This window comes from Nasonia vitripennis, chromosome 5 (assembly GCF_009193385.2).
Source record: "Nasonia vitripennis strain AsymCx chromosome 5, Nvit_psr_1.1, whole genome shotgun sequence".
Lineage (NCBI taxonomy): Eukaryota > Metazoa > Arthropoda > Insecta > Hymenoptera > Pteromalidae > Nasonia > Nasonia vitripennis.
The window spans coordinates 20,799,322-20,825,391 of record NC_045761.1 but is presented as its reverse complement, the minus strand read 5'-3'; the positions used below and the strand labels follow the sequence as shown (position 1 = coordinate 20,825,391).

The following is a 26,070-nucleotide window of genomic DNA, read 5'->3' as shown; positions in this document are numbered from 1 at the left end:
TAAAACTAAGTTTTAACAAACACTCCAACATAAATAAAATAATTAAATTATATATATATATATATATATATATACACATATATATGAATCTATACACGCCCACCGTAGTGGACGACTCGAAAAACTTCATTCTCGATCCACTTCATAGGCGACCCAAAGGGTCTTCCTTATACACTTGTTATAAAAAGCACGGTGAACAACGAGGGGCGAATGTGCTTTTCCAGACTCGAATGATGTCGGAGCACGAGTGGTAGTCGAGGGCGCCGTAGGCGCCCGAGACGGACACGAGTGTTCAAACATCATCCTCGCTTGGAAAAGCCCATTTTCGCCCCTTGTTGTACAATGTACTATTTCCTGAATATTCAGTAAAAATCCTTTTTCATTTATAATTTTTTAATCCAGGGTATCATACTAATAAGAAATTTGGACAATTCCAAAATTATGCTTGAAAATACGGTTGCCTTAATGTTTACAACTGTTTGCATGTCAAAATATTCCGTTACATACTCAAGTGCAAAACAGGTACATGAAAAAAAAATAGCCATAATAGTTTTATGTGTAAAAGTAATGCCTTTTATTTGTAGTTTTATAAACAAAATAATTCGAGCTTCAAACACTACATATTTAATATTATTTAAAACAATAATATTTAAATTTTATTCAATATCATGCATTCAATGTAATAATAACTTCTGAACTGCAATTATATAACTTTAGAAATAGCAGAATTGCTTCTTAAACTGGTACTCAAAAGTTTTTATCATTTTACACATAGCTCGACTTATTACTTTTACAAATAGTAAAAGATTGGAAAACATTGGAAGATAAAACTGAAAGAAAAATACTAGAGAAAAATACTGGACAAGGCAGAGCATTAGTTCTGATTTATACATGTAATTTTTACAAGTCGTTTTTAGTATAACATATGAAATCAAAATAAGAGCTGTTATGACACTAATTATATTATTTTTTCAGATTATCTTCTGTTCGCTTGGATGATATACACATTTATGCCCTTTACACCATATTTTTTGGACCAGATATTTCCATTGCGAAATGGAACACGTCCTATACAATTACCATTTTATGCAGATTACGTAATTTTTAATCAACTTGATTATCATTATTGGTGTTGCGGGCATATTGCAGTTGTATATTTTACGAGCTTCTTTCTATACTCAGGCGTTGATGGAGCTTACGTGTTAACTGTTAAACACGTTTGTGGATTATTTGCGATAACGTGGTATGGAAATGAAATACGATTTTATTGTAAATCTAAAATGGCATTCTTTTGATTAATAGTTTCGAATTATAAGCAATAGAATAGAGACAATGGGAAACTCTCAAAAAACAGATGAGGCTAGATATGAGCAAAAAAATTATTCTACAGTCAAAGGAGAAATGGCAGGAGCTGTGATTTTACACAATGAAACAATAAGGTTAATTTAGTATAATATGCTTGCTTATACAACTTTCCGAATAAATCTGTTATTTTGGCGTTTTTTTGTTCCTTAGAAGCGTTGACTTATTGGAAAATTCATTCAGCAAATGTTTTCTTATAGTTGAAGGATTATGTGTAATTGGACTTGCTCTTGAATCAGTTTATGCAAAAGTAATTTATTTAAATAATCATAATTAAATAATGAATATTTTCATCATGAAATATTTATTGGATATAATCATGACGAAAATAATTTTAGATGCTTTTTATAGAAAACGAGATCTTCAAGTTTTTACGGTCTGGTGCTTTTATTATTGGTGTAATAATACACTTGCTATATCTTAACTGGGTTGGCCAACAAGTTATCGATAGTAGTTCAAAAATATTTTATTCCTCGTAAGTATTTTTAACTTAAACAGATCAGGAGTTATTTGTAATGGCACATAAATTCATAAAAATAACTATTGATTGCACCCTGTAGAAATGTTAACAATTTGCAGCAAAATTCTTAATGTATGTAACACAAAAGTGTATAGTTATTATATATACATATACATACGGATATTTAAAATGAGAACTAAATATTGACATGAGGTCCGAAAATGCTTTTATGTAACACGCGAACGATTTTCGCATTTTTCGTACCTATTAATAGGGACTAAAGTGACTCTTTTTTGACCGGCGGGCAAAAAAGTTATTTTAGCGGACAATAAAAACCATTATTGCCCGCTAAAAAGTCTGTATTGCCCGCAAATTTTTTTTTTGTAATTTAAAAAAAAAGTTTATTTTGATAAATTTGCATTATTTATTTATTTATTAAATTTCTAATAATTCGACATTATTAATAAAATTTGCAATAATCGCATAAAAATTAAAATTAGGCTATTCACGGAAATACATTATAGCAGGAGATTGAATAATTCAAATTCAACGTTGCAATCAATAAATAAAAAATATACAAACTGTTATGTTCTTGAACAATACATAATTTATAACTAAATATAAATTAACATTGTCGAAATTTCTTATTTTTTTCATTAAAACCCTTTACATAATACTTTTTTACATTTTTTTTCAATTTTCTCATTATAAATTCGGTACTGTTAAAATCAATTATTTATTTACAAAAAAAAACAAAAATGAATTTGCCTTTTATATAATGATTGAACAAGACAAGAGCACGGTTGCCGTGTCAAAAATAGTCATATCAGTCCCTCTTAATACGTACGAAAAAACGCGAAAATACGTCCGCGCGTTACATAAAATATGGTGTGCACCAAGGGCTAAGTGGGCTTTTTGGCCTTGTGAATTTTGCAGTACTCGTCTGCGGCTGGTAAACCCGCCTTGTTTCGTACTACAAAATCCACACTCGGCCTAAAAAAGCCCACTTTACGCCCTTGGTACACAATATACTATTTTCAATGGTCACTTACCAGTTGACCAATAAAAATGATTAATTTAATTAGTAAAATTAATGATTAAAAATAAATAATGAATCAACTTAAAATTCTATAACAGTTATTTTAGTAAATGGTATATGACCTCCGCTAAAGCCATAAAGATCATACAAATAATTATGTGCCGTTCATTTAACCCATGCGAATTGACTGCTGACAAAATAGCAACGCTTTCGATAGAAAGTTTTGGAATCGTGAGTAAAATCATTCTTATTTTTCATTTACTTTTATTTTGTACTCAATTCCAACTGTGGATATCTTTTGTTCCAGCTTATGAAAACATCTGTCTCATATTTTACCGTTTTTCTATCTGTAACATAAATATAAATATACAAAGATGTAATTATTTTGTGACTAATTTAAAAGTAATATAAATATTATATATATATATATATATATATATATATATATATATATATATATATATATATATATATATATATATATATATATATATATATATATATATATATATATATATATATACTTAAACACTGTATTGTCTATTATGTCGTTGAGTCGATTTGTTGTGAAGTTATTGATTTTATTTATTTAAATTATATGTTCTGTTTCGTAAAATTAACACTATATAAATCACGCATACGCACATTTGTTTATTTTTTTTTAAATTTCAGTGAGATGAAAATAGGCAACAGTCACTATCATTATACAAGGTGTCAGTATTCTTTGAAAGCTGTAATATGATCATATCTAAGGCAGCGTTGAAAGGCAACTGCTCTGACTTTGCGTACCCATAAAGCATAATCAATAATTATAACGAAGAAAATAGTTCGTGGTGCCACCTGCAACCACTTCGCTCAACACTAACGACGGATAGGCAGGGGCCGCTGATGGCTGGGCCGGGAACTTCAATGCGCACATGCGTGTCGAGATGGGGTTCGGGTTCTTGGTGTTTTTTTTTTTGGGGGGGGGGACGGAACGACTGGGAGGGCATGAGGGATATAGAGAGATGCTTGTGGAAGGAGAGAAGCGGTGGGAGAGATGAGAAAGATGTTTGGCAATACCACAAGTAAGTAAGATTATATAATCCAAAAATGAATTAATTAAATATCACGTTTCTAATGTTTAATTTTTATAATTTATTTACTTGATCAAATAATTACCTTACATATTTTTTTATAACACGTGCATAAAAAAGACCATTTTCGGCACCTATAAACTGGGCCGAAAATGGGGTTTTCCGAGCGTCACAAAAAAAGTAGAGCGAGAGTCCCTGATCACAATACATGTATCAATCAATCCATTTTCGCCCCCTATATAGGTAGAACGAGCCTAGAATAATCGGAGAATCGGAAATCGAGCAGACCGAAAATCGCTCTAAAGGCGAAAACGACCATTTTCGGTCCGCTCGATGCATTTTTTTTGTTCATCTCCTTGCTAAAGCTTTAAATCGTTAAAAAATGTTGAAAGAATTTCCAAAATATCAAAATTTTCCAAAATTTCGGAAAATTTTCAATTTTTTCTAAAAATTTCTCAAAATGTTTAAATTTACCAAAATTTTCAAATTTTCAAAATTCTCAAAATTTTTCAAAATTTGCAGTTTATTGAAATGTTGTTTTACTAAATTTTAAAAGCTTTACTAAAAATATATTTTAATAAATTGTTGAAAATAAAAATCAAGCAGGGTATAGCTTCTGACGGTGCATATATTTATTAATACAAAAAAGAACAAGAAATTAATAGAAGTATGACAGCGTAGTCAGATGTCAGTGAAGCGTTCGACTGGACAACTGCTCGCTTGCTCGATTCGGGGGGGTTATTCTGAAGTGAAATACTTGATAATTTATCACTAGGGATTTTATATATCACCGTGAATAAGAAATTATTCAAAATCTCTAGAATGGTAGATGTTTTTGAGAATGATAGTATAATAACCTAAAAATGTAAACAACATAAGAAAAATACAACAAATTCATTTAAAATTAATTGTACAACTTTCACTTGCTTAGTAGCATAATTTATTATACCCTGCCCTTCCTTAATCCATTTCACATTATATACTTATTTACAAATTTTTTATTTAAAAATGATCTCACTCTATAGAATTCTAGCGACTTTATTTATTTAAATATAATTAGCCAAGCTACACGTAACTCTCCAGAAGCCAGTTGCTCTTGGGCAGACTTGGATTTCACAACTAACTCAACAAAAGGCAAAAAAAAATGTCAACAAAAGAAACACTGCACCGAAGAAAAAGCGAGATGGTGTGTAATTAATTCATGAGCATATATTTTGATTGATAAATTATAAGTAAAATAATATAATAAGATTCTCACATTAAAAATTTTAAATAATTACTATTTTTGTTTCCTTGCAGAAGATTCAAGTTCAGCTCTTGCTGCACACAATGAACACATGAATATGTGGCAAATATATCTGAGAGTTTGAAGTCTGTAGCGCGAAACCAACTTGGTGAAATGAGAGTTATGTGCGAAAACCACCGTCATACAAATTCATTGCTCGAGGAACTCATCTCAATACTAAAATCTATTTTGCTGTCAATCCTATATCTTCTACATTAAATCAAGAAAGTTCTGTTCAACATGAATCAGTTGAATGTGTTGAGAGAGTCGAAGATGATATTCAACCTATGAGATCGCCATCTCCAACAAATCCTGACCCCATCAATGAAGTTGATGAAAACGAAGAAATAGAAGAAATGGAAATACTTGAAGATGAAGTTGACTTTGAAGAAATTATGCGCCACATCAAAAAATCAAAGTATTAAATCTTCATTGATTTTTTTATGACATGCTAATCGATGCAGCTCTATTTCAATGATAGTTTCAAAGTTTTTCATGGAGGGTTATGATGTTTTAATTTGTTACTTTGTAATGTATTTTTTAAAAGAATTTTTTTTAGCAAGGGCTTTACTGTATATTATCAGTTTTAATAGCTCATCTTTTGCAACATTAATCATATAATGGTTTAAATTTTTTCTATAAATGTACATTTGTTATTCGAACAAAAAACAGACTTTGTACGCATGATATTTTATATTGTATACATGATTGTAATATTAAAAAATCATATGTATAGAACAATAATATGTGAGGATTCAATAAATTTACATAATAATTCTAACGATTATTTTATTTCTAGATTTGCGTTGAGGTGGGGTTCTACCAAATATTTAACCTTTTTCCAACTTTTTATGAACATTTTTTATGAGCCGCGTTATTATAGTTGCCACGCTTTTATATCAATAAATACGATATAATAATGTTACCATTATATCTTTATTTACATTTTAAAAATATTCAATAGCGATAAGCTTTATCATAGAGTTTTAAAAGTGTATCACGTTCATTTTCAAAATCGGTTCGCGCATTTTCATTGCGTATCGCGGAAATAACTAGGAAAATACTATTCATCCCAAAAAAATCTACTGCTACAGAGCTGAAAACAATATGTATCGCTCTTTGCTTATCCTGTATCACTGTATTTATCACTTCAATCAATCAAGTATTTATATTCCATTTAATAAGTTAATGAAATTATAGTCTACTACAGTGCGCGCAGCGCACTGCGCCAAGTCTAGTAATTATAAAATGAGCAGATGCGCTGCCGAGTTCGGCGACGGACTAGAAGAAGCAGCTACAATAAAACAAAAACTGAATAATATTTCAAAATATTAAAACTAAGTTTTAACAAACACTCCAACATAAATAAAATAATTAAATTATATATATATATATATATATATATATATATATATATATATATATACACACCTATATATGAATCTATACACGCCCACCGTAGTGGACGACTCGAAAAACTTCATTCTCGATCCACTTCATAGGCGACCCAAAGGGTCTTCTTTATACACTTGTTATAAAAAGCACGGTGAACAACGAGGGGCGAATGTGCTTTTCCAGACTCGAATGATGTCGGAGCACGAGTGGTAGTCGAGGGCGCCGTAGGCGCCCGAGACGGACACAAGTGTTCAAACATCATCCTCGCTTGGAAAAGCCCATTTTCGCCCCTTGTTGTACAATGTACTATTTCCTGAATATTCAGTAAAAATCCTTTTTCATTTATAATTTTTTAATCCAGGGTATCATACTAATAAGAAATTTGGACAATTCCAAAATTATGCTTGAAAATACGGTTGCCTTAATATTTACAACTGTTTGCATGTCAAAATATTGCATTACATACTCAAGTACAAAACAGGTACATGAAAAAAAAAATAGCCATAATAGTTTTATGTGTAAAAGTAATACCTTTTATTTGTAGTTTTATAAACAAAATAATTCGAGCTTCAAACACTACATATTTAATATTATTTAAAACAATAATATTTAAATTTTATTCAATATCATGCATTCAATGTAATAATAACTTCTGAACTGCAATTATATAACTTTAGAAATAGCAGAATTGCTTCTTAAACTGGTACTTAAAAGTTTTTATCATTTTACACATAGCTCGACTTATTACTTTTACAAATAGTAAAAGATTGGAAAACATTTGAAGATAAAACTGAAAGAAAAATACTAGAGAAAAATACTGGACAAGGCACAACATTAGTTCTGATTTATACATGTAATTTTTACAAGTCGTTTCTAGTATAACATATGAAATCAAAATAAGAGCTGTTATGACACTAATTATATTATTTTTTCAGATTATCTTCTGTTCGCTTGGATGATATACACATTTATGCCCTTTACACCATATTTTTTGGACCAGATATTTCCATTGCGAAATGGAACACGTCCTATACAATTACCATTTTATGCAGATTACGTAATTTTTAATCAACTTGATTATCATTATTGGTGTTGCGGGCATATTGCAGTTGTATATTTTACGAGCTTCTTTCTATACTCAGGCGTTGATGGAGCTTACGTGTTAACTGTTAAACACGTTTGTGGATTATTTGCGATAACGTGGTATGGAAATGAAATACGATTTTATTTTAAATCTAAAATGGCATTCTTTTGATTAATAGTTTCGAATTATAAGCAATAGAATAGAGACAATGGGAAACTCTCAAAAAACAGATGAGGCTAGATATGAGCAAAAAAATTATTCTACAGTCAAACGAGAAATGGCAGGAGCTGTGATTTTACACAATGAAACAATAAGGTTAATTTATTATAAAATGCTTGCTTATACAACTTTCCGAATAAATCTGTTATTTTGGCGTTTTTTTGTTCCTTAGAAACGTTGACTTATTGGAAAATTCATTCAGCAAATGTTTTCTTATAGTTGAAGGATTATTTTTATTATCACTTGCTCTTGAATCAGTTTATGCAAAAGTAATTTATTTAAATAATCATAATTAAATAATGAATATTTTCATCATGAAATATTTATTCGATATAATCACGATGAAAATAATTTTAGATGCTTTTTACAGAAAACGAGATCTTCAGGTTTTTACGGGCTGGTGCTTTTATTATTGGTGTAATACTACACTTGCTATATCTTAACTGGGTTGGCCAACAAGTTATCGATAGTAGTTCAAAAATGTTTTATTCCTCGTAAGTATGTTTAACTTAAACAGATCAGGAGTTATTTGTAATGGCACATAAATTCATAAAAATAACTATTGATTGCACCCTGTAGAAATGTTAACAATTTGCAGCAAAATTCTTAATGTATGTAACACAAAAGTGTATAGTTACATACGGATATTTAAAATGAGAACTAAATATTGACATGAGGTCCGAAAATGCTTTTATGTAACACGCGAACGATTTTCGCATTTTTCGTACCTATTAATAGGGACTTAATTGACTCTTTTTTGACCGGTGGGCAAAAAAGTTATTTTAGCGGGCAATAAAAACCTTTGTTGCCCGCATATTCAAACAGCGGGCAATAATGGCCTTTATTGCCTGCTAAAAAGTCTTTATTGCCCGCAAAATTTTTTATTTGTAATTTAAAAAAAAAAGTTGATTTTGATAAATTTGCATTATTTATTTATTTTATATAATGTTTGAACAAGACAAGAGCACGGTTGCCGTGTCAAAAAATAGTCACATCAGCCCCTCTTAACACGTACGAAAAAACGCGAAAATACGTCTGCGCGTTACATAAACTAGGGCTAAGTGGGCTTTTTGGCCTCGTGGATTTTGCAGTACGAGTCAAGGCGAGTTAGCATCTCGCCTTGACTCGTACTGCAAAATCCACACTCGGCCTAAAAAAGCCCACTTTACGCCCTTGGTACACAATATACTATTTTCAATGGTCACTTACCAGTTGGCCAATAAAAATGATTAATTTAATTATTAAAATTAATGATTAGTAATAAATAATGAATCAACTTAAAATTCTATAACAGTTATTTTAGTAAATGGTATATGACCTCCGCTAAAGCCATAAAGATCATACAAATAATTATGTGCCGTTCATTTAACCAATGCGAATTGACTGCTGGCAAAATAGCAACGCTTTCGATGGAAAGTTTTGGAATCGTGAGTAAAATCATTCTTATTTTTCATTTACTTTTATTTTTTACTCAACTCCAACTGTGGATATCTTTTGTTCCAGCTTATGAAAACATCTGCCTCATATTTTACCGTTTTCCTATCTGTAACATAAATATAAATATACAAAGATGTAATTATTTTGTGACTAATTTAAAAGTAATAGAAATATATTATATATATATATATATATATATATATACTTAAACACTGTATTGTCTATTATGTCGTTGAGTCAATTTGTTGTGAAGTTATTGATTTTATTTATTTGAATTATATGTTCTGTTTCGTAAAATTAACACTATATAAATCACGCATACGCACATTTGTTTATTTTTTAAAAAATTTCAGTGAGATGAAAATAGGCAACAGTCACTATCATTATATAAGGTGTTAGTATTCTTTGAAAGCTGTAATATGATCATATCTAAGGCAGCGTTGAAAAGCAACTGCTCTGACTTTGCGTACCCATAAAGTATAATCAATAATTATAACGAAGAAAATACGTTTGTTTAAATCAATCTCAGGCCGGTTCGTGGTGCCACCTGCAACCACTTCGCTCAACACTAACGACGGATAGGCAGGGGCCGCTGATGATAAGAAAGGCATTCAGGTTACCATCAAATTTTCATATAGCGAAAACTGCTCTTACTATACAAGAAAATATAATTTGATTTATTAATTATTGAGCTTAACTGATAGCTTTGATAGACTTATTATAATTGTGCAATAAATAGAGAAGATAGTTGAACATGATTATTTTTTAAAAATGTAAAATGAATCCTGGCTGGAACATTTTAAGCATTGAAATCACTTTAAAGTTTCTTCCTACTCATATAAGCAGTCTCTGAGAGTTTGAATTCAAATTCTAATCTATACGTCGAGTCGAATTGAAGTCTCCTACAAAACGAAGTCATTTTTAAAAGATTTTTTCATAGTTGTAAAGCAAATATTTTCTAGATTGTCTTAATAATTTAATTTACTTTCTGTACATTTGTATCCCTAGTATATAATACGTATCAAAATATACCGTTGCTAATAAAAGATAGATAAGAAAATACAGCATTTCCGAATATTGCAGCATTAAAACGTTTGGAATTTAACATTTAGAAATCATATAATTCTTCACTCCATTCAATGTAACATCGTAAACTTTTTAAAACGCTTGCAGTTATCAAACTACCAATCCCGTACTATATCTTATCATGTCGGTTTCGCTCCTTATCGGCACTTCAATTAGCGCATAAAACTCCAGCAAAGGCGAACAAAGCACACTTGTAGCGACATATGTACAAGTGTACATACATATTTGAAAAAATAGTTTGAAAATAATCTACTCCCTATATATCGAAAATGAAAAGTAGGTGACTGTTGAGCGTGTGCGATAAGATCAAGATATCTTTCGTTTGTATAAAATGAAATGAATCAGCGGGTACAAAATAAAATCAATGCAATTTTGTGCTTCGTCCGGTCACTTTAGTATATTTTGTCATGTAAGAGAGTTCGTTTTAAATGAAAGCCAATAGTTTAGAAAATAACGTTTGAACTTTCGTAGAAATAAATCGACGAATGTAACTCCGATGACTAGCTTACGAAATCCGCCGCATTTAGAAATCTTCCTTTATTGATTTTTGGATGTCGTGCGGTTTTCAAAGGGCTGTAGGCGCGCAAGTACGGAAGAAGTTGCAAACAGCTGTGATCGATTTTCACACTTATCCGTGAATACTTTCTAAATAGTTCAGTTAATTTACGATAATTTGTTTATCATCACTGCATAGAGTAAAATACAAAAGCACTCGATAATAATGTTGCATAATAACTTTTACAATCCATCGTATGACGAAATAATACAAGTATTTTTGTGAAAAAAAGCTACAAGTTTAGTCGTAAACACACCGAAGCTTTATATATCATTTCGAATAACAAATGTCACGAGCATATCGCTCACTAAATACCACTGATTTGATAAAGTTCCAATATATGACTATCCATATCTGACTCATATCTTGAACTTTTCCAGGTCACATGCCTTCTTTCACTCAAGACGATGCGTATTTCAACTAAATCCTCGACGAGTTATTCTCCGTCATTTAAAATAGTATATCATCGCCGCAGATAAAACAAATCACCCGCATGAGCTGAATACACGTCTATACGTGAAAAGAAAAATCAACCGCATCAAAAGTAAATAAAAACTACGTGCGAAAATTCCACTTATATACCATACAAGGGAAAATATGTCCCCCAATAAAAGTACAAGCTTCCATATCTCATCAAATCATCCCTGCCTACCCCCGGCGCCTAATAGCAGTAGATCCACTCATCTCCTAAACGCCAGAAGGGAAAAAGTCTCTCGCCAATCATCGCCCATATATTAATATTCATGAGCCCCCCAGAGCTTGGGCCATACATCAAAATCGTCGGTCGGTCAAGCAGAGCTCGGCCTCCTCCTTCCCTCCTCGCAAACACACATACACACACACGCAGTGGAGCAGCAAGAGTCGCATCAGCCGCGAGATCTATATATAACCCACTCACGCGCATTTGTATATAATGTTAAAACTCGAAACGCCAAGAGACAGAGAGCACACTTATAAAACGTAAAGTATATAGTAGCAACGGCGGCAAAAAGCTCGTGCATCGAACCCGTCGCCGCAAAGAGGCGAGGGAGTAGGAGGTAAATGAGCGCGACTCATCGAGAGCAGCGGGAGAAACACAAGTGAAAAAAAAAGACAACAATGCCAACGCCGAGGAGCGAAGGGGGAGTAGGCGCAGTTTTAGAGAGAGGGAACAGCTCTCGGAGGAGCGAGAGAGAGAGAGAGAGAGAGAGAGAGAGAGAGAGAGAGAGAGAGCAAAGCTCGCGCGCACCCTAACGGTCGTGCGCGAGAGAAGGACGGCGCGAGAGCTTTTTAAAGTCGCGGGGACACGATCGAAGATGGCGAGCTGCTGCGCGGGTAGGGTGGCTCGCTCTCCTCCGACGGCGCAGTCTGGCTCTGTGTGAGTGCGACTGCCAGCAGCGGACGCCGCCACGAAGGGAAAGCTCGCGGCTATCCGACACTCCTCGTCGTCCTCGTCGTCGTCGAGCTCGCAAGCTGAGCTTCGCGGTGAGTACTGCACCCACGCATACGCACATATAGCTATATGTGTATACGTACTCTATATACCGAGTCGAGTAGCACAGCGCGACGTCGATGTCCTCGGGTTTCGTCACTTTCGGTATCCACACAATCACACACGCACACGTCCTATAGGAGCTAGTCCGCATACACTCGCGAGCGATGGGAACCTGGCCTGACGCGGACGTGAGTGCGCGCGGAGCTGCACGCGTGCGCCGTGTGCTGCAGCGCGAAAATGCGAAACGCGAGATCGTCGTCGCGTTTAGCACTGCTGTGTATGTATAACGTGTGGGTATGTGTATCAGGGTAAGATGGGCAGTATGATCGCTCTTGGGGACCTGGCCCGGGAACTTCAATGCGCACATGCGTGTCGAGACGGGGTTCGGGTTCATGGTGGTTTTTTTTTGGGACGGAACGAGTGGGAGGGAATGAGGGATATAGAGAGATGCTTGTGGAAGGAGAGAAGCGGTGGGAGAGATGAGAAAGATGTTTGGAATGAGAGTAGGTGAACGCGGAGAAGAGGAAGCAGAGAGGAGAATTCTAGCTTTTAATTATCGTGCGATTTCTCTAGCGGCTTTGGCATTTCGTCGTCGTAGCATTTTATCGTTATATGTAGCTAGCGTAGACGATTTTTATCGTCGATTGAATATTGAGAAATAATTAGCTCGATGGAAAGAAAAATTTAATTGTATTTCGGAGGCATCGCCGCGTTGAGCTCGGGTTCCCTCACGTGTGATTCAACAATATGCGCTGCTGAGTCAGTAGAATGCAAGATACGGACATTCCTCGATTTTTGAACTCGGTCATATGCGCGCTGCATTCCATTTCGCGGAGATCACTCCTAAACTCGCTGTTATACACTGTGCGAAAAAATAAATCATTAATAAAAGAGGCTGCGTAAAAGTTTCCTCGAATTAACGCGATATAGCTACGCCCTAAAAGGCCCTAATGCATCTCTGCGAGCCGTACACGGTATAGAGGTCGATTATTTATTCAGAAAGTAATTCGAGGTGTATTAAAGGCGACACACACACGCGCGCGCGAGGGTAGCAGATAACAGTGGTGTAACAGTGATTGTTACTTAGTAGCCGACATGCTCGAACAGATTAGGCATCAAAGTAAATAATATAGTGTGCTCTATCTCGCATAGGTGTATAGAAGAGAGCCGGATTAATTATTCACATGGTCGTGCGGCGTTGACTTGTTCGAATCACTGCGTATGTACGTGTATATCATCGAGGCAATTTGTCCCGGAGTTGCAGTAAAGTTACAACTTGTTGACGTAATCTCTATAGTAACTTTTTCTTTATATTCGTCGATACTACGATAGAACACCAAGGTCGAGCGTTTTCTGGTCGATACGGCGCAGCTTCCGAGAGCAGGAAAGGAATCCCGCGCTCGTTCCGTTAATTATTTTTTCATCGACGGGAGAAAAAGGTATAAAGCCCCTCTGCTGCGGCTCGTATAACGAGCGAAACAAAAATGAAATTCGCAATGGTCATCGGGCGCAAAAACTAATCCCCCAAAACGAGAAAAAGAGATCAGTCATCCGCGCGCGAGAGTTAACAAAAAAGGGCTGTCACAACGAAAGGGAACGACGGAGTCTCCCGCCTCTCTCTCTCTCTCTCTCTCTCTCTCTCTCTATATATATATATATATATATATATATACATATATATATATATATATCTCTTCTCTCCGGCATCGCAGCCTCGGGACGTCGACGACGACAGTGGTAACCACGCACACGTACACGGAAACGGAGGGCAAACTTCCAGCTGTGTAAGTGCGTACACGTGCGTATACAGAGAGGCGCGGCTACGATGCTGCATCATCGGGGTATTAGTGAGCAGCTCAGCTCCCGGCGGCTAATCTATACGAGCTCACAGAGAGAGAGAGAGAGAGAGAGAGAGAGAGAGAGAGAGAGAGAGAGAGCAGAGCAGAGCAGCCTGGGCTTCTCGCTTTTCTCTGCGCGCGCGAAGAAATAAAGTTAGCCGACTGATTGGGGGGAGCAGCGCCAGCAGCTCGTCGTCGACTCTTTTTCTTCTTATTCTCGCTTTTTCGTTAACGGAGAGGCCGTAGAGAGAGGGAGTTCATGATCGGAATTTTCGGGACATAATGTGGCTTCTGTGCGCGCTAGGAAGTACGGAGGAGACTTTTATTGTCGGCTGTGACGCAATGAGAGGAGAGGGTCAGAGTTAAAAATAGTTCATTAAAAATAACCGATAGAGCGAGCGAGGGGGATTTCGAGAATGATCGTTCGCGGTTGGGTATTTTTGTTATGTATAGTTTCTTTTCTTTGAATTTCGCGGGGTTCTTGTTTGCCGAGAAGGAGGGAGAGAGAGAGAGAGAGAGAGAGAGAGAGAGAGAGAGAGAGAGAGAGAGAGAGAGAGAAAGAGATAGAGAGAGAGAGGGAGAGAGAAGGGCTATACCGTGCGGGCATTAGGCTGAGTGGAATTAGAAAAAAGGCTGGATGTCTGTCGGACGTGTGTGTGTGCACCTTTTTCTCCTGCTTGAGGTGGATTGATCCTGGTGATTTTATTTTTCTCGTGTACAGCTCGTTGGGACGGAAGTCTCCGGTAGAAAATTGACCGATAGTATATAAAGTTCGATATTGAATTGTGCTGTTGATCTTTGAACTGATTGATTGACTCTTGGGTTAGCTATACTGTGTCAGACGTTCGTTGAATGAGGTGAAATTTCAATTGTTAATCTACGAAATTATGTACACGTGACATACTCTGTATTGAGAGCTTTCTTTCTTCACCTACTAACAAGACCTCACGATTGAAAATTAGTATTCAACCATCAGCGCTTCTAAATAAGATTGCATAAAACAATCAATCACCCCAGAATTCAAATAAATTCCAATAAAAATCTCATCCGATTCACCGCGATTAAAACGTCAACTCCCCGAAAACCCGCAAAAATCCTTCTACCACCCATAAAACGCAACTCGTGCGCGCACTCTCTCTCTCTCTCTCTCTCTCTCTCTCTCTCTAAAATCAAAGCTCCTCTCCAGATCGTCTCCTGTGTATAAATTCAGCTAACTGACAAATTTAATGACGCGGCAAATAATTGGACGAAGGGCCGCAAGCAACGCGTAATTAATTGTCGGCTCCTATCCTAGAGAGTCCGAGCTAGAGCCGCCGGCTTTTTTTCGGCTCGCAAATTAAAAAACTTTCTCTCTCTCTCTTCCGGGCTGACAAATGGCGGCACCCGCTATATACATACACACGTATAGAGTAGAGAGCTAAGAGTAGGCGGGGTATGGATATCTCTTCTCAAGCGGATTAAGGGTCTTTTTCGGCACCCTCGTGTATTCCCTCATAAAAAGGCTCCGCAGACACTTGTTTCCCACACGGCGTGGCGCGTGCTCGGCCGGAATGGCTGGCCAGATAAGATTACGAAAATCTTATCATTTGAAAAGCAAATCGAGGGTTGCCGACGTTCTCATCAGCCCCGAAAGGAAAGAAAGTGACTGCTGCGGTTTCTCCTCTCGATTTACATCGGGAATCAATTTAGCCGCGTGGCGATCTCTGTATATTTGTTTGTGTGTGGAGGTATGCGTGACGTGGGTAAATAAGGGAAACGTCGAGATTATATACCCTTTGCTCGGACGGATTCGGCCCGAGCGCGCGGCTAATAACGATGAATATTGAAACGTTTTGTTGTCTTTGATATCGTTTAGCGCCGCGTGAATCGAGGCGTTACGTCGGCGTTTTTTTCTCCTTCTGTGTGTATTGTGTGTCTTGAGGGGATATATATTAGCTTCCCCCTCGTCGAGCTATCTGAATAAATACATCGACGATCGTCACAATTAGCATTGATTTCATTTGTTTCCGTTTTAATAATCCAATACCGATTCCTTCCGCTATTACAGTATACGCCTCATTCGAATATGCTAATATCCTACAGAAAAATTTCATTTATCGCAATATCCTCGTTATAAACTTTCCTTTGTCATCGGATCGAGCTGACACATGAATAATGCATTTTCCCATCATCGACGTCGAATCAATGCCGGCGAAATTTTCGGATAGCCAGATGCGTGTTTTCCAAAACAGCCGAGCATTTGCGATCGATCGCCGCCGGTAATTACATTCACAGCGTCGCGTACAAAAGAGCGAGCTCGACATATGTTTACGATTATGTGCCGAGCTCAGGCCATTTACGCTGACATACGGAATCGACTATACGCGTATAGGTCAAGATTGAAGCCGTCGATAGTAGCGCGCGCGGATGTACACAAAACACGATTATTTTTCCTCGCGTTTTGTTTTATTTTTCAGAGGCGCTATAGTGTATATATACAGGCCCGCCGGGCTTTAGAGAATCTCGCTAATGCGACGCTGATGGTATATTTAGAGAGGGAGAGCCGATCGCGACCGATATCGCTCGATCTCTTATACGATTTTGGTGTATTTGCTTTGTAGAGGTTTTTTTTAGGCCGGGAGATTCGTGTTTAGAGGAGGCTAATGGTGGATAATTCGACGGTCGGGCGAAGTCGGGGCGGGTGATGGGTATTTATTATAGTATTTTTAATTGATTAATTTTCGATTTACAACAAAGCGTGCGTTTAAAAGCTTTCCATCGTTATATTAAAACGTTTTTATCGTACTTTCCACGCGTAGCCGATAATTAATTTATCAAAAAATGTTCAAATCGAGTCGAGGTCACATTTAAAATTTTCAACGCTTGCAACACACTCGCGTGAATCTCGGCCGGTCTAAAATTCCCCGGTTTATTTATACACATCGCAAGATGTGACGACTGTATTGATCAGGAACCGCGACGCGTCGTATACACTGCATCTATATACATATACATACATGCAGATCAAAGGATCAAAGCCGCGCGTATTATATACAGTATATACCCCTATCCCAGCGAATTTCATGTATAACTCGATACACCCACCCACAGGGCAAGTATACAAGTCCCGATTATATTTTGCATTTGCATTTATAACGCGCTCCTAGATGCCGGCGGATATCGCGTTAAACCGTGATTTCGCAGATCAAAAACGGCTCGTAAGCTGAATTCACTTAAAACAGCTCTCGCTTTCGCTCTCCCACGCGCCGATCGTCGACGTCAAAAGTTCGTCAGCTCCGATCCCCCGACGCTGACTACAATGCACCGGGTAATTGAAGCGGACTCATCTTTGTCGAAAAAAAAAATAGTCGACTGTGTGTGTGTGTGTGTGTATGAGGGGGTAGAACAGATCCGACGCATACGCGTTCTGCTCTTGTTTCAGTGCGTTGAATGGACGGACTCGCTTTGCATTTTATGCTTTGCATATGGCGAGAGTTCACCCCCGAGATCTCCAGGGCCAGTTCTAATTTAATCCGAAACCGGTGGAGTAAATGTAAAAAGATTATTCCGGCCTGGCATTAGAGATTGAATGAAAGAGTAGAGGGGATCGCTGCTCTCTCTCTCTCTCTCTCTCTCTCTCTCTCTCTCTAATAATTATACTTCGAGATTCGAACAAAAGCTCGTGCTTTCGAGGCTGTGTATAAGCCACGGGCACAAAAGTCCTCCCTCTTTCTCAACCCTTTTTAGAATCTCTACGCGTGTAATCCAATTCTTACGCTTCTGGCCGGCGACGTGTCTGCAAAATCATCAATTTTTCCCTCGTATCCAACACGCCTATCCCCAACTGTTCTCCTCTACGCACACACACTATGTATATATAGCGTCGAGCAGAGTCTCTTAAATGTTAAACTTGGTCTAAGTAACTCTCGATCGCCGGATGGACTCTCGCTTTCGCTCTCCTGTTGCGGAGGGTCGCAGTTTCGAAGCGTATGTGCTGCGAGGGTCAGACCAGAGGGAAGAAAAGAAATAGAGCGAAAGAGAGAGAGAGAGAGAGAGAGAGAGAGAGAGCTGCGCGGCGGGAAAAAGAAATTGGCGAAACTCGTGACTAACCGCGCGCACGTGTCTCTCGGTTCGGCTAAAAGGAAAATCTACTGGCCTCGTCTGAGCTCTATCTCCTCCCTATTCTCTCTGCGTCTACTGTCTATATATACCTATACATTGTGTTCTCTGCTCTCCTTTCATTTCAGATATCTCTCGTGCGACGGACGCTTCTAGCCCCTGCTGCCTCGGCGCTAACTAAGACTTCAACTCCAGAAGGAATAGAAGAGAGAAGAAACTAACGCAGTTAACTCTCGGCTCGATATATCCCTCAGCGGAACTGGTAAAAGCCGAAAAAAAATCAAGAGTCAGAAAGAAGGTGCGTAGCCGTAGGCAAACGATAAAAAAGAAATATACACGCTGTGACGAGAAGTCAGCGGCTTAATTGGACTCGAGCCTTATCTCGTGTTATATCCACTTGCTCTCGCTGCGGCAGACCGAGAGAGACAGCGCAGGCACGGGCCACTTAAGCGCGGTAGCCTAATCGAAAAAAATCCCGGCGCGGCTGCCAAATTAAGGGCCCCGCTCTCTATACAGAACGTATATCGACTAGTCGTCGATTTCACCCCCCGGCGGGCGCGTGTCCCGTATAAGCAGGGGATAGCCCCAAAGGAGCAGCGGGTAAAGAGAGAGAGAGAGAGAGAGAGAGAGAAAAAAGAAACCGAAAGAAGCGTGCCGAGGGATAAAAAAGCCCGACGCGTTAATAGGGGCGTTATAGGGAGCGATCGAGAGAGCCGTGAATAATCGGCCAGAAATCGGGTGAAATCAAACATGAGGATTCCACGCAAACTCAAGAGGAAGAAGGCACTTATTGGCCAGCGGCGTTTTTTCTCCAAAGGCGACTGCTATTTCGCCTCGTAATAGAGAGCGTGCGAGAGCACACCCTATACCCATCCAGTGTATACTCAGCCGGTCGGCTATATATATAGTATACACGGTATAGTCTCCCCTTTGGATTTTTCGCGCGCGCGCGCGCGAGAGAGAGAGAGATAGAGAGAGAGAGAGAGAGAGAGAGAGCTAGGCAGCGGTGCAGAATTGGAATTCCCGGGCGACATCGATGCCGCCGTGGCTGCACATGTGCGCGCGGTGACCACTGCTGGTCTTCTCCGCTCTGCGATCAGGGGAGGAAAATAAAGGCATCGCATTGTGCCCATACCCTGTATACACACACGCATAAAGACACTGCAGCAGCGCAGGGGTGGAGAGAGAGAGAAGGGGGCGTGCGTTCGTTTTGCGAAATTAATAAGTGAGAGAAGAGGGAGGCAGAGAAGTTCGGGAGGAGGGTCCCGAGGAAATGGTTATGGGGTGCTTGGAATATTTGCGGCGCCGATTGGAGATATGAAGACGATTATTATATTGCCGCTCGTGCGGATGAGTTATTGCGTACGGAGTGATCGCCGGGGGGACGAGTGAATGCTTCTATTATCGATACGTGTCAGGAGAGCCGGCTTTTATTGTTGTTTTTTTAGTCGACGAAATTGAACGAAAGACTGATAATAGACGATAGGCGCGTAATCAGAGAGTGCGCAAAGTTGTTTATATTCTATGTCTACAAAAGCGAAGCTAAATTCATTGTTCTCGTACGAGTATAGTGAGCGCGTTATGAAATAACCGCCGTCTGCTCTAAAAAAAAAATCGTTGTTGTGATTATTACAATGTGTGTACAGCTATTCCTCACACGATTATACAACACCCCGAGCGCATATCAATCACCGTCTCTCCGCAGCAAAACATCAGAACCAATAAGTATACCTAACCGGCCAATCGAGTGGGCGTGAAACTATCGCCCCATAAAAATCTCCCCGCGTAAAAAAGTCTCTCTCTTTCACCCCATATCGCTCTCGACTAGGCGCAAAAGCGAGAAAATCCCCCGTCTAAGCCCATATCAAAGCAAGCCGCGCAGTTAATCAAGTCCCACGTATACTTAGCGTAGTACACGCTAGCTCTCCCGGAAAAAAGAAAAAAAAGAAGCATCGCCGCTAAAATGAAATAAAGATAGCCACTTGCCGCGTCCATAAAAATCTCAATCGGGGAGTAATCCCAGCGGATAACGAGCCGAGACAAATAGTCCCGAGTGTTGCGGAGGGTCGCTGCGAGAGAAAAAAAGCGAGAGAAGAAGCATTTTTCCGTGTATACGTGTATTATATGAGCGAAAAAATGGATGGCTGCTGCAGCAGCGAGCCGCCGCCGCGTGTCATCTAGCTCACGCACGCACGCGGGGTCTTCGAACTTTCCAGAGAGAGAGAGAGAGAGAGAGAGAGAGAGAGAGAGAGAGAGAGAGAGAACGACGTCGAGAGCAAAAACGGAGAGAGAGAGAGAGAGATGCGCCCTCGCAATCAGCAGCAAGGGTGGAAAGGACCGGGGGTTGCTGCCAGCTAAGCTGGAAACACTGGACGTCACGCACCGGAGGTATCCCGCTATTGTGGTACGCGGCGGTCGAGGGGAGAATTACACAGAGAGCCTGGGAGAGAGATTGACGCGAGCTTGGAAACGCGAAAACGTTTTTATTACAAATCGAGCCCTGTAAGCGCCCTCGGGGGGCTTAAAACACTGCTTCCTCTACTTCTCCTTCTTCTCTTGCTCTTCTCAGCCGCGTCTTTATCAAACGCGACACGGATGCATCGGCGAATCTCGCCGCGGCGCAGCATCGCAGCGGATAAATCATCCGGCCAATAAAGGCCATCAAGAGCAACGGGCGAGGGGTAGTGTGGGGGCGCACAGACAACATCCACACACAGGCAAGGTCGTAAAATCGTCACCCCCCGACAGAAGGGCGTCTCTGCCTGCCTGCCGGACAGAGAGTCTGCAAGCGAAAGGTCCAGATAGAGAGAGAGAGAGAGAGAGAGAGAGAGAGAGAGAGAGAGAGAGAGAGAGAACCAGGGGGATACCGAGCGAGAGCATCAGCGCAGGCGAGGAAAAGTGGCCCGCCAAGAAAATTCCCAGCGCGGCTGCAGAGTTACACGCAGCAAACACGAAAGGGGGAAGGCAGCGCCGAGCGCCTGGCGTTATCGAACCGGCGATTGCGCGCTTGCGCCTCGACGTCACACAGACACACACTCACACACACACACGAGAGAGCGAGCTAACGCGTACGAGTTGAGAGAGAGAGAGAGAGAGAGAGAGAGAGCGCGCGGAGAGCGGTGGGGAACCGGCAGCAGCAGCAGCAGCGGTGCTTTTTCGAGCCGAGACTCTCTCAGTCGATCGCCGGCGCAGGCAGGTCGCAGGCGACTCCCGGACGGACAATCGCAATCGACCTGGTGATTCCGACGCCTGCGACTATGTCCTCCACGCGCTCGGCTCTGCTCGTTACCAGCCGTAGTATCGCCGACTGAAGTTCGATTCTCTTTGCTCTTTATTATTTTCGTTATTTATCGCAGTGCGGTTGCAGCAGCGGTGAGTCGTACAGTGCGCCGGAAGATGATGGGTGAAACTCGCGGCGAGGAAAATTAAGAGCGCGAGCGCGATAAGCGAGGAGAAGGAGGTGGGGTATCCGATAAAAGCGCGCAGGTGTGTGTTTGCCTGCCGGCAGCGAGTGCTGACCTGATAAATGGAGATAAACTGAGCCGCTCGAGCTGCGCGGCGATATCAACGCGGCGACGCGCGCGATGACGAACACCATGCCGGAGGAGGAGGTCCAGCTGACGGAGCTCCGGCCCGTCGAGCAGTCCTGGATCAAGGGGACCGGCGACGAGGACGACAAGGACGGCAACGCGACCGACGGCCTCAAAGCTCTCAGGAGCTTCTCCAGGAGGCAGGTCGACGAGCTCGAGCACTTCGGAGCCGGCTACCCCAGGAAGCGCAAGGCCGACCGCTGGAAGCACACCGAGTTCGCCGAAGACGACGGGCAGGACGAGGAGGAGGAGCTGAAGAAGAAGACGACGCTGCAGGGCAAGAAGAACTTTGACGAGCTCAGCGACGCGTTCGACGAGGACGACGTCGAGTTCTACGGGGTGAACGGCGACTTCGAGTACCTCGGCGAGGAGAGGAACGACGACGAGATCTACGTCTACCGGCAGCGGGACTCCTGCTCCAGCCCCGAGGCCAACGACGGCGACGACGACGACGACGACGACGACGGGATCCCCAGCAAGGAGGCCGAGAGCGAGAAGCTGGAGAACGTGATCGAACAGCAGAAGGCCAAACCCGTACCGGCGCCCAGGGGCAGGGGCAGGCCCAGGAAGAAGAAGCGGGGCTTCGCTGCCAGGCCCAAGATCCCCGCTGCCGCCGCGGTGGAGAAGCAGCCCGAGCTTTCGAGCTCGGCGATCGACTCCGAGAAGGAGCTGCAGAGCAAGATCAACGACATCATCCAGGCCAACTACCTCCTCGAGCAGGAGAACAACAACCTCGTCGTCGAGAGCGAGGCCGGCTCCCGGGGCCAGAAGGACGCCTCCTCCAAGGAGAACGACTCCGAGGAGCCCGAGAAGAAGTACCGCTGCGACCTCTGCGAGGCGCGCTTCAAGGGCAGCGGCGGCCTGCGCAACCACTACAAGGTCGTCCACGCGACCGGGCCGCTCTTCAAGTGCGACGAGTGCGGCAAGGAGTTCCCGCTGAAGGAGCGGCTCAAGCTCCACGTGCGCACCCACACGGGCTTCAAGCCGTACAAGTGCCCCGAGTGCGACAAGAGCTTCGCCCGGGGCGGCCAGCTGGTCCAGCACCGGCGCACCCACAGCCAGGTCAAGCCCTACAGCTGCGAGCTCTGCTCCGGGACGTTCACCTGCGCGGCCAACCTGGCGCTCCACGTCAAGCGGCACAACGGCCAGAAGGACCACAAGTGCGACATCTGCGGCCGCGGCTTCGTACGCCGGGACGCCCTGAAGAAGCACCTCGAGTGCCTGCACCGGGACGTCAAGTCCTTCCTCTGCAACATCTGCAACAAGACGTTCAAGGGCCACCTGCCCCAGCACATGCGGACCCACGCGCAGGACCGGCCCCACGGCTGCGCGACCTGCGGCCAGCGCTTCGCCCAAAAGTCCCAGCTCACGGTCCACCAGAGGACCCACTCGGGCCAGCGGCCCTTCCGCTGCCTGGTCTGCTGGCAGGCCTTCGCCCACTCGACCGCGCTGAAGCTTCACACGAGGCGGCACACCGGCGAGCGTCCGTTCAAGTGCGCCGAGTGTAGCGCCGGCTTCACCCAGCTGCCCCACTGGAAGAAGCACATGAAGTGCATCCACGGCAGGAGCGAGCCCTACCACTGCCGGCGCTGCAACAGCTTCTTCAGGATCAAGAACGAGCTGGAGGCCCACGAGAAGGACTGCCAGCCCGAGGACAACAGCTCCGACCCGGGCAGCTCCCACGACGGCATGTCCGCCAGCGCCCTAGCCCGCTTTCGCAACATGTCCATCGAGAAGATGAGGCTGCTGCTGGCCGTGCTGCTGAAGCGCATCTCCAAGCAGGAGCGGCTGGACGAGCTGGGCTTCGGCAAGAGGCTCATCGACGAGGTCCTCGTGGACTCGCTCGTCTCGGCCGGCAAGCAGGTCGTCAAGGTCAACGGGATCACCGGCGAGTTCGAAGCGCTCCGGAAGAACCTCGAGGTCTTCCTCGAGTGGACGGTGCCGAAGGAGCACTGGGAGAACTTCCGGAAGATGGACAAGACTCCGGAGGAAATACTCGAGACCCTCACCGCTACGTAAGCGTACGGGGGGGGGGATGCTATCTTCGCGGGACTGTTTGCCAAAGGGACGTTTCTTCTTTTTTCTTCTCTCTCTCTCTCTCTTTCGCCCCTTCGGACGTATATACATAATATCGATCGCTATCTTATTACGCGTGTTATGTACCGGGCAAACAAAGTGGATCTTTTATGTTCCATCGCTCCTCTCGGCCGCAGTGATTTTTCTCGCGCGCTTGTATGTTGTGCCCATCCGTCGATACACATAGACGACGAGGGTAAATATTCTTTTGATACGACTGTATTCTTCTTCTTCTCTTCGATGGATATAATGGACTGTACTTATTAGTCTCGGAACTCCCATCAATAATTTTGTGGGCCGACTTTGTCAAAAGGGTTTCCGTGTTAAACGAGCTCTGATTAAAACTTTTCCACGATATCATGGACTTGGATTATTAGAGTTAGATCGAGTTTTAGGGAGGACGTGCGTAACGAGGCGCTCTGTCTCCCACACGTAGTGCCATAAGTTAGACATCTGTGCGATTGCGAAATTTAATCGATTATAATACAGAATCGGCCAAATTGTAAGACGTGTATATTTTTCGTTGTGTGAAGGATAGTACGATAATACTTGCCATAGCGATTAAGGTTGAAAAGAATAGCGCACGATATTGTATAGATGTACGATTAAAACTGCACCGCCTTTCATCTGTATATTTATATTTATATATACGTGTACGATAAATCCAATCGTATAAAAATATCGTCAAAGCTGTATACCAAAATGCAAAGTGTCTGTACCTCGTGTGTTTGTCTCTCAGAGACTTATGGAAAAAGAGATTTCGATGCCCTGGTAAGGAGCCTCAGAAGGTCGCGACGTGACACACGCGCACGCGGTCGCGGCTTAAGGAGACTGTACTCTACGAAAAAGAAAAACAAATATACGAGCGCGCTGCGGAGAGAAAACTGTGCTAAGTGAGATTTTATTGTGTTCACTGACTTAATCAAGGAAATTTATAAATATAGTTCAGCCTTCTGCATTTCTTTTTGTCAGTCCGAAGGATACAACGCAAAGCCCGAGTCGACCTTTTTGCCGATTATACATATAACACATCAGTCGATTGTTTGCCAAATGTCTCTTTGTTGATTTCGCGTTTCTGATTTCGTTCTGAAGCGTATATTATATCACACGTGTATACCGTCGTATAGGGAGGAAAACAATTAGAACATGAACAACAAGAGACCAACGCGATATAATAGTTTAGTTAGCGTAAGTAAATGTGAGCAGACAATAAAAGAGGGATAATAGAGTAAACATATAGTTATCTATATATTATGCGATGTAATGGGCGTTTTAATGTGTATTTCGCGTATATACATATTTATCCCGTTCTCAGAACTTTATTAAGAGAGGCCATATCCACGCACGTATTTGCGGATGAAATTTTACTTAAATTCAACGGCAACACTTGAAAAGTAACTTAATAAATGATTTTCTTAATATGGTTTACGCGAATATAGGTGCTATACAATCAGGAGTAAAGATCACAGATTTACTTTGAAGGCAATATTTATTTGTTATTTTTATACTTATGAATATCGAATGAGTTTCCAATACATGTGATGTATTGAATATTTATGTTTGTTATTTTATTTTCAAATTATATATATGTGTGTGTGTGTACTAGCCGACGATGATACCTGATCGTTATTAATTAATTTGAACACGACTGAGCTCTGTACTAACTTAGTATAGCTGATAGTACTTGTATGTAATATTTTGTTTAATTTTTAGTTTTTCGTTTTTTTTTTCGAAGCAAAATATATCACGTTTATTTTATTTTTCTACATATAATACACGGTTGTATATCGCGACGACGCAACAAAAGGATATCACAAGAAAATATCTTGCACATTTGATAAATGTACTTTACACGTATATGTATAGACTAAAACAAAGCACTGCATGAGTGAAAATAATATATCGAAAAATACGAAAATGGATGTAAAAGAAGAAAAAAAGACGAGAACCATATAAAAAAAGTATAGGTATATCGCTACGACTTGGAAAAAAAAA

The 26,070-nt window shown here is 41.1% G+C and overlaps 3 protein-coding genes and 1 pseudogene across 3 annotated transcripts in view; 3 read left to right on the top strand and 1 right to left on the bottom strand.

The window, feature by feature from the left end:
- The window catches only part of LOC100115435 (protein N-terminal asparagine amidohydrolase), a 76,009-nt gene extending 63,367 nt beyond the window's left edge, over nucleotides 1-12,642 (bottom strand). The window contains exon 1 of the mRNA XM_032600998.1: nucleotides 12,515-12,642. The gene's annotated coding sequence lies outside the window, so the exon portion shown is untranslated. The remainder of the gene's footprint in view (nucleotides 1-12,514) is intronic.
- On the top strand, nucleotides 403-1,838 carry Or197PSE (odorant receptor 197 pseudogene; annotated as a pseudogene).
- On the top strand, nucleotides 3,867-9,572 carry LOC116417608 (odorant receptor 13a). The gene is made up of 9 exons (XM_031931509.2): nucleotides 3,867-3,928; nucleotides 6,979-7,098; nucleotides 7,353-7,470; nucleotides 7,553-7,820; nucleotides 7,894-8,016; nucleotides 8,093-8,189; nucleotides 8,278-8,414; nucleotides 9,215-9,347; nucleotides 9,424-9,572. The coding sequence occupies exons 2-9, from the start codon at nucleotides 7,018-7,020 to the stop codon at nucleotides 9,472-9,474; spliced, it is 1,008 nt and encodes a 335-aa protein (XP_031787369.1). The 5' UTR covers nucleotides 3,867-3,928; nucleotides 6,979-7,017; the 3' UTR covers nucleotides 9,475-9,572.
- LOC100124136 (zinc finger protein 436) lies at nucleotides 12,198-25,993 on the top strand. Its single transcript, XM_003426452.5, has 2 exons — nucleotides 12,198-12,463; nucleotides 18,538-25,993. Exon 2 carries the CDS (start codon nucleotides 21,994-21,996, stop codon nucleotides 24,016-24,018), a length of 2,025 nt encoding a protein of 674 aa, XP_003426500.1. The 5' UTR covers nucleotides 12,198-12,463; nucleotides 18,538-21,993; the 3' UTR covers nucleotides 24,019-25,993.
- Nucleotides 25,994-26,070: the final 77 nt, after the last annotated feature.

Bases quoted from the DNA above. Each gene is read 5' to 3' on its own strand.
- LOC116417608 (XM_031931509.2), top strand. From the start codon at position 7,018: ATGCTTGAAAATACGGTTGCCTTAATATTTACAACTGTTTGCATGTCA. The intron at 8,415-9,214 runs GTAAGTATGTTT...ATTCTATAACAG, and splicing joins TCAAAAATGTTTTATTCCTC to TTATTTTAGTAAATGGTATA. The intron at 9,348-9,423 runs GTGAGTAAAATC...CTTTTGTTCCAG, and splicing joins CGATGGAAAGTTTTGGAATC to CTTATGAAAACATCTGCCTC.
- LOC100124136 (XM_003426452.5), top strand. From the start codon at position 21,994: ATGACGAACACCATGCCGGAGGAGGAGGTCCAGCTGACGGAGCTCCGG.